This window comes from Halictus rubicundus, unplaced genomic scaffold, assembly GCF_050948215.1.
Source record: "Halictus rubicundus isolate RS-2024b unplaced genomic scaffold, iyHalRubi1_principal scaffold0049, whole genome shotgun sequence".
NCBI classification, from domain to species: domain Eukaryota; kingdom Metazoa; phylum Arthropoda; class Insecta; order Hymenoptera; family Halictidae; genus Halictus; species Halictus rubicundus.
In genome coordinates, this window is record NW_027488590.1 from 751,989 (window position 1) to 760,925 (window position 8,937).

General features: G+C 39.0%; 1 protein-coding gene across 1 annotated transcript; it reads right to left on the bottom strand.

The window, feature by feature from the left end:
- Window positions 1-2,019: 2,019 nt before the first annotated feature.
- On the bottom strand, window positions 2,020-3,136 carry LOC143363486 (uncharacterized). The gene is made up of 2 exons (XM_076804062.1): window positions 2,782-3,136; window positions 2,020-2,544 (listed from the first exon to the last, which is right to left on the bottom strand). The coding sequence occupies exons 1-2, from the start codon at window positions 2,814-2,816 to the stop codon at window positions 2,262-2,264; spliced, it is 318 nt and encodes a 105-aa protein (XP_076660177.1). The 5' UTR covers window positions 2,817-3,136; the 3' UTR covers window positions 2,020-2,261.
- Between the last annotated feature and the right edge of the window lie 5,801 nt (window positions 3,137-8,937).

Here is an 8,937-nt window from a genome sequence, read left to right on the forward strand (position 1 = left end):
ATATTTCTCCGCTTTCCGTCGGAAGCTTCACCGTGCCGAGAGCAAACCCCCACCCCCGTCCCCGATTATTTTTCCCCGTGCTGATGCGGGGGGTGAAGAACGGACCGATAGATGAAGGGGAGCCAGAAACTTATTATGCTGGGCTGCTTTCTGTCGCGGTTTATTTGAATATTGCTACGTGACCGTAATGCATGTCCCTAGTTGCGAGCGCAAGACCAGCCCGTGGTGTTTGCACCTTTATACGTGCGTATCCTTATGGATGCACATCCGTTTGGTGCGTATTTGCGCGCGTGGCAACGGCTCGAAACCAATAACCACGGCGTGTCAAGCAGCCACGCGAGTTGTGACAGTCAATAAACCCTGTGTATTCGAAGGCGAAAAGGTTTTAACCCCGCGAGCTGTCTCGGAAGGTCTCTCCTTTCGGCTCCCATCAGTGTCGCCAGATCAGGGGAATTGACTCGAAATTTAGGGGAAAGTTACCCTCTCTCTGCCAATACCGGATTAGTCACACGTGACATCGTGACACATGCTCGACAGAGGCAAAACGCGTCACGTGACCGTGCCATGGCAGAAGCGTGGGGATGCTCACCGCCGGAAATGGGGGGACAGTGTCGCAGAAAGGGAAAAGTAAGGGGTAAGGGTGGGAGATGTAGGGACTAGAGAAAGTTAGAAAACTGCTGAATACGATTTATGGTATACGTGACTAGACAAAGCTATTTTTGAGAGAACTGTTTAGTTTCAGACCCTAGCATGATTTTAGTTCGAGTTTGTCACAGTCTCAATAGCTGCACACGGGTACCATAAATCGTGGAGTGCCGAAGGACCTTCGACAAGAGGGCAGCGGTCGTCCACGACCGGAAGAGCCCTACGTGCGTAAGGTCTGGAGGACACCAGCATTATTTGGAAGAGATTTTTCCCTTCCACAAAGGACAGAGAGAAGTATAAGTAGACAGGGCGATGGAAACCTGGTCAGTCAGTCATTAGCTACCAGTCTAGACGTCACTCTGCCAGTTGTCCGTCCTGAAATAAATCCTTACAACAAATATCCGTGTTCATTGAACAAGACCTTTACCACAGAGACAAGTCTTAATCTGGTGTGACAGGGCGCGCGACAGTCACATATCAAGAAAAAGATACCTGCTTACCTCAGGTGTCATTTGGGACCTCAACGAGGTGAAAGTGTTTTAAAGATTTACAACTTAATCGTTGGACAACATTGAGCCTGTCTTCTCGTTAAAATCCGCTTTTCTAATATCCGACCTATGGAATTATCGAGTGGAGGCGGTGATGGAGAACCATGACTTAAATTTTCTCTCACCTGTTATCGAACACCATGTATAAATCCTTATCAAATAGAACGTTTGAAGTAATTGAAAGCAAAAGCAAATATACCCGTTATTAATTACCTTGTAAGTAGTATGTAACTTTCTTCTTTGCGAAAATATACGGTTGATCGAAGAATTATTTGAACACTAAATATCCGATTCTCGGAAAAAATTCCTGCTATTTAAACTGTAGTAATTTCGAAAAAAAAATGATTCGTATAACAATAAATTTGAACTCATTTTAAAGCTACAAGTGGCTAGTTTCATATTCCACCATTAATTTTATTCGAAGATTTTTTTCATAATATTTGGGGTGAGAATCTGAAGACGCGTTTTTTCTCGAAAATGCTATACATTCAAACGTCCGTGAAAACTTTGAAAATTTCTTTTCCTGATTAAAACTACCGTAGATTTAAAGATTGAAGCTTCCGTTTTACTGTTATGCCGCAGGAAGGGGTAGATGAAGAGTATCCTCGAATAAACTCCAAACTCTTCCAGCACAACTTAGGTTTATTTGGGAATAGGTCGCCAAGCAAGAATACAAGCGATTTTGTACACGACGAAATACTTTGTAACAAACGAGTCGACTGACGGGCTACTTGTAGCTTCTTCTCTGTCTCTGTCTCTGTCTCTGTCTGCGCCCTTTCGCAGGGCCTTATATAAGAGTACAACTATGGAAGTTTGGTGGGGATGGATGACACTAGCCCTTAGAGATAGGGAATGACGTGGAGGTCGGAGTTTTCGCAGGGTTGGACTTTAATCTGAAATCTCTGTACCGGTGAGTAATTTTGCCTTAGTCTAGTAGATGAGAAAGCCCGTGAGTTCTGACTCATCTATTTGTCTGACTTATCTATAGAGAATAGATAAGTCTGGTAGTCTCGCATAACATCCCCTTCCTTATTTTAAAAGAATATACCTTGGTAAGGTATGTTCTTTTTACAAGATTGGTTTGAGTACGGTTTTACGCTTTGACGGTTTTACATAAATTGGTACGGGTTCGTCGCTAACTTCCTCGACAGTGAATGCTTGCTCATTTTGAGGTTTTGATGTGAACCTGACAGAATACTGAGGTGACGGTGTCGTTACATTTTCGTTATAAACGTGGGTACCTCCTGTATTGAAACAGTTTACATACTGATTGCAAGGTTTGAAGCATAAACTTATGAGTTTCCAGACTTTTAATTTGCATAATACATATAATAGAGCTAGTAGGATTAAACTAACGTTGATAATTTTAAGTGTGGTCCAGATGGTTTCGGTTCGCGTCGCGCTTCTTACGTGCGTGGCTATGTTATTTGCGTCTCTAGATATTTCGTCCAATGATTTGGAATAAATTTGCAAGTGCTCTAAAGATATGTGATGAATTAAAATATCTTCTTCTTCTTTACACGTTTAGAGTAAAGTTGTATCCAGATGGGATTTAGAATTTTGATGATGGATATTTGATATTTCCTACTTTCTGGGAATATATGAATTGCTTGCGCTATACATTGGTCTTGAAATGATGAAGTGAGAACTGGAGTCGTTCTTTCACAAATTCGGATTTTCTCGAAGATTTTACATTTGTGAATATCCATAGACTCGACAGGGCTGTAGTATTTAGTTGTGCTGTCTAGTAGTATATATCGAACAGTTATGCTAACTACATACATTAGTTTGTCCCGAATAAGGGGGATTGGTACTAGTTGATAAAGGTTATATTGTTCTGGTTCAAGAATTGGAATTTTCATTTCAAAGCAAAGTTGTGTATCATGTAAGACAAAAATATTAACTTCGATGACTCGTTGATATAGGAAGGCTGATTCTTTCGTGGCAGGAAATAGCATCCTTTCAGCTCCAAATTTACATTCAATGCTTTTTAGAATTGTTACTAAGTCTACTGAATTTAGCAATGTGGGGTCCAATTTTCCTTGGATTCCATTGTTGATTAAACTTCTGAGTTTGTGTGTTAATTCCCCGTATTCAGTTACAAGTTCAGATAATAAAGTTGCTGTACTGAGTTGAATTTGTCGCTGTTCTATCTTATCTATAACCTGATAGATTGCTTCAGTGGTTACATTTATGAATGATTGAATTCTATCACGATAATTGGAAAAGTCTTTAACAATGCCTTTTACAATGGTTGTTTCTTTATCTAGGTGTACGGCTAAACTTTTACTATCTGTATAAAGTTTATCAAGTTCCGAATCGTAATATTCGGCGTCCTTTTGACTAAGGGTTCCGAATAATACATTGGCTAAATCTCCAATGGGATTCAACCAACCACGTTTTACATGTTTACTTCTATTAGGTAAAGTTATGCCTATACTGTATAACATACGCCATTTTTCATTAATATCGCGGTTAAAACGTTCGTGTAGGAGACGATAAGTTTGATTAATTACCGGATTTCTACTAAGTGCATCAGCGTTAGAATTCAAACATCCCTTTTTGTATTGAATCTCGTAATCATACTCTTCTAAAATGATCCTCCATCGCGTCTGCATGGCAGTTGGGTCTTTCATGTTATTTAGCCATTTCAGTGGCTGATGATCAGTAATTATAACGAACTTTCGACCATATGAGTAGGGGCGGAAGTGCTTTACACTCCAAACCATGGCAAGCATTTCGCGATCCGTGGTTGAATATTTTTGCTCAGCTTCGTTTAGGGTCCGACTTGCAAAGCTGATTGGTTTTTCTTTTCCGCTCTCATCTTTTTGTGCCAGTACCGCTCCTAAAGCTTCACCGGATGCATCAGTAGATAAAATGAATTGTCTTTTAAAATCTGGGTACATGAGTACACGATCTCCGCAAAGTTCTGTCTTCAGATGTTGAAAAGATTCCTCTTGTTGTTGCTTCCACTCGAAGTTCCTGTCCTTTCTCAGAAGCGTATTCATTGGTTTAGCTAACTGCGAGAAATTTGGGATAAATCTCCGGTAATATCCTGCCAATCCTTGGAACTGCTTGACATATATAGGGGCTTCATCTGTGACAGGTATGCTATGCTCGGTCAGTTTTGTCATAGGCAGTGCGTCGCCTGGCAAAGCAAAGATGTCCTCAAACTCTCGCGATACCTTCCTGACTAATTCAATAGCTTTCGGATCTGTCAAATGGGCTACCCGTGTATTTTCGTCTAATAATTTTAAACGTTTTTCTCGACCCTCAATCGAGTCCTTACTAAAATGTAGGATCCTATGCAAAGTACCTGTTAGTTCTATCGTCCTATGCTTGGTATCTATCTTGGCTTCCTCCCCCTCAAGGAACGGCATGCCGAGTAACCCGTCTTCTTCTATAGGAAAACTATCTGGTACTATTGCTAAAATATGTTCACGATTTCCTACTGTAAGTTTAGCTTCTCTGGTTGAGACGACTTCTCTATCATCAATTCCATAAAAACGATTGATTCGCGCTCGTGTAGGTAAAACAACTGCTGCTGCTGCTTTTATTAAATTTATTCTCGCTCCTGTGTCTAGGAGGAATACTCGACTTGACCTGCTTTGTCCCATTCGGAGAGCGATTGTAAGGTTTCCTCGATTTGTAATTCCTCGGTCAGATCCCGTGGGTTTGTTGACTGTATAAACCTGTCTTGATTCTTTCGTTCTCCTGAGCAAAACGCGTTGTTCGTCCGTTGACCGAAAGGAGCTGTCACTTTCATCATCTCTGATTCTAACGTTTACAGGTTCTAGTGGTACTGAAGTTTCCCCATGTCGTAGTTCGTCGATTTCTTTCCGTTGCTCTTCGCAGAGAGTCATTAATTTAAGACATTTTCTCAGTAGTTCAGCCATTTGCTGTTCAAGGCTGCTTCTAACAGGGCTCGCGGGTCGACTCATTTTCTCGAGAGTTTTATGAATAAAACTATGTAATGACTCGCTGCTATCACTTTCGGTGTGAATTTCTGATTTCGGGTTACGATATGTGTGAAAAGGCATTCACTTACCCGAATAGAATTTTCATAATCGTCTTATATCCTTCCAGATTTCGTCTTGTCGCCTTGTTGACCTCGGTCTTCTTGCTGAATTGCGGCCTATCCCACCGCTGCCACCAAAAATTAGTCCTCTGTTATGCCGCAGGAAGGGGTAGATGAAGAGTATCCTCGAATAAACTCCAAACTCTTCCAGCACAACTTAGGTTTATTTGGGAATAGGTCGCCAAGCAAGAATACAAGCGATTTTGTACACGACGAAATACTTTGTAACAAACGAGTCGACTGACGGGCTACTTGTAGCTTCTTCTCTGTCTCTGTCTCTGTCTCTGTCTGCGCCCTTTCGCAGGGCCTTATATAAGAGTACAACTATGGAAGTTTGGTGGGGATGGATGACACTAGCCCTTAGAGATAGGGAATGACGTGGAGGTCGGAGTTTTCGCAGGGTTGGACTTTAATCTGAAATCTCTGTACCGGTGAGTAATTTTGCCTTAGTCTAGTAGATGAGAAAGCCCGTGAGTTCTGACTCATCTATTTGTCTGACTTATCTATAGAGAATAGATAAGTCTGGTAGTCTCGCATAACATTACAACGACCCCTTAAAAATTGATGTACGATCTTTTTTTAATCGTTTTATCGAGTTTTGTATGAGAAGTGTGCCGCGAACTTTGCAGTAGTATAAATTACACCACGAGGGCTTTGCACGACTGAACTTGTACCTCATCTTTTTGTTCCATAAAACAGTGAAAAAAATCGTGCATATATTTTTAAGGACTCGTTGTAAAGAGGATTCTCCAATCTTCAGATCTCTGGCAGTTTCGTTTAGGAGAAACATTTTTCAAAGATATTGGAGACGTTTGAATTTGCAGCATTTTGTAGGAAAAATGGATCTTCGGTTTCCCACCGGCTACATCATGTAGAAATATGAAAAGCGGTAAATGAACATGGATTTGCGAAAGCAGAGGCTTTAAAATGATTCTAGGCTTATGGTTGTACTATTTGTTTTCACGAAATTAATATTTATCAGAAATTTTTCGAGAATTGGAAATGTTGCGTTCAAATAGTTTTTGGATCCACTGTCTATATAAATCTTGTCTATATAAACTTTATGTACTAGCAGGTTCTTCCTTTCTGTGTGGTAACAATTACAATACTGTGTGCTTCATTCATAAATTCTATGTAGATTTCGAGAAATTAAAGATAACACACATGCGCTATCATTTTGTCCAGGAGTGTACCTTTGTGTCGTCCACGTCCAAATAATGGAGAAACGCGTCCGTCGACGTCTCGATCGTATCGTTTCCATTCTCTTTCGTTCCTGATTTATCGCCGTTCCGCCCGATCTCCGAATTGGCTTCGTGAGACCAGAGTATTTTTGTAATGAGTGAGTGTGTGTGTGTGTGTGGGCGCGCGTGTGGGAGATAGCGATGCACGGATCAAAGATCATTCGTTGGACTTTACATCGTGGAAAGACAATTGCGTGTGATATTGGATGCATTGGATATCAGAGGTCCGTGTTTCGCGGCCGAGTGCCGTTGGAAGAGGAACAGTTTGTGTTTCGGATTACGATGGGATCTGCGTTCATGATGCGGATGTGACACCTTCGCTATTTTAAGGATTCGGAATTTCAATATATCCTTTCGGTATTGAAGTGTTGCATGCTTGTATCCTTGGAACCCTGCTATTTTTCTACTTAAACCCACATAGATCGCAGCTGATCCAATAGACACACCGGGAATTGTTCTGTAAATATTGTAGCAATTTAAGAAGGAAAATGCTTATCCAGGACTATCCAGTTACGATTGAATATCAACTGACTCTTATCTTTTTAAAAATATTTTCTGTTATGCTTAATTCTGGAATACTGTTCCATTCATTCACCACTTAGCCAGTTTTTAATCCTATGCCAGATTTTTAATACAAACTGTAACCGTCAAATGTTATTAGAATTGTGTTCTAAAATGTAAGATCTTAACAATAGCATAGCCTTTTTATCAAAATAGCACTCAGGATATTAAATACAGTAGGACCTCGATTATCCGAATCTCAGATGTCTGAAGTCTTTAGTATCTCAACAAGCTTCAAATTGACATAGCTCAATCTAAATCGATCTATTAGGGGTACCCATAAGTAATCAATTATTTGCAAAGAATTTGTTTTGCCTTAAGTTCTGTACCGATCGTTGAGGAGGAAGCACGTATTCTTTTACAGCATTCGGTAAAGCAGCCTGTGTTCAAAATATTCTAAAAAGTAAAATTTTTTTTACAACCCTGTAATAAAATGGCGGCATCCGTATCTTCCGAGGATCATATTCGTCATTGCGTACTTTTTCATTTTCATGCGGGATTTAATGCAACGGTAACAACAAAGAAAATTTGCGATGTTTATGGAGATGTATTGAAGGTCAACAAATGTCAACGCCTTGTATAAATCGATAATAATTATATTGTAACTGTTGTATTAGGTCGTTGGATATGAAATATCCGATTTCAGAATGCAAATATTATGAATTATTTTAATCAAGACAAATACTGTTATAATCCACAGATTTGTTATAATATTGTTGGATTATTTCTATATAACTGTTTAATTGTTAATAAACGATACATAATTGATACATGTTAAATGATCATGTATACAACACGTGGCATCATTCGATGCCTTGCGATAGTCACACACAAAAGAATACTGCTCACGCGCACACGCTGCTGCGCACACTCGCTCCTCGCTTGCATGTTACTGGATGTGTGACAAATTCCCATCAAATATCATTTGGAGATACCAAGCTAATCTTTTAAGTCCCATGTTCAGTTTCTATTTACATATCCAACTTTACTTTCAAATGTAAATTATGTATTCTGTTTACTTAATTTAATTAAGTATTAGTAATTATTATTTATTTAGTTGATTTAATTGTTTATTTTGTTTATATGAGTAAGAAAACAAACATATTGAGGACGACATTTGTCAATGATAGAAAAAGCTCAAAAATAGAGATGACAATCTCATAAATGAAGAAGGTGAACGACCAAAAAGTAATCGTAAAACTTATCATGTTTTGCCAGCATATGATGATTCAAATGTTGCTTTAAGGCCCACTATTAACGTCCTACAGTATGAAATGTTAGTGGAAATTATTGATACGATTTTTAAAATCGGAAATGCATAAATGATATACATATAATTTACTTCATACGCTATTATAGAGTATTCCAGCAAAGCATAGTACTTTTCGAAATATCGACCGTGATTTTGTGTAAGCTTCACAGTGGATGTAGTAAGATGGGTGAAGTCAAACAACTCTGTAACGATAAGGACAACGTTTTAGGACAAAAGTTTTTCAGCTCTATTATACTGAGAATTCACGATGCTGTTAAATTTAACTATAAAAAATTCCGATTATCCTTCCGTACCAAGTTCATACATGTCAAACTTCTCTCTCTGGTCAAGTTTACGATCTTTTACTTTATAGATGGAAAGAATATTTTAGTCATATCCATTATTACTGTATTATTATTTTACCTAATTTATTAAACACTGAAATTGGCATTCAGATTTGCTTTACACTAAAATAAAACGATTTCTATCACGTTTCTTCCGGCTATTCAATTTTCATAATCACTGTTCCCGTTTATGATTTAAAATAGTGGTGATATTTGTGGTAAGTAGAGTTAATGCGACACTCTGTGCAAAATAGTTGTGGTTACGTAT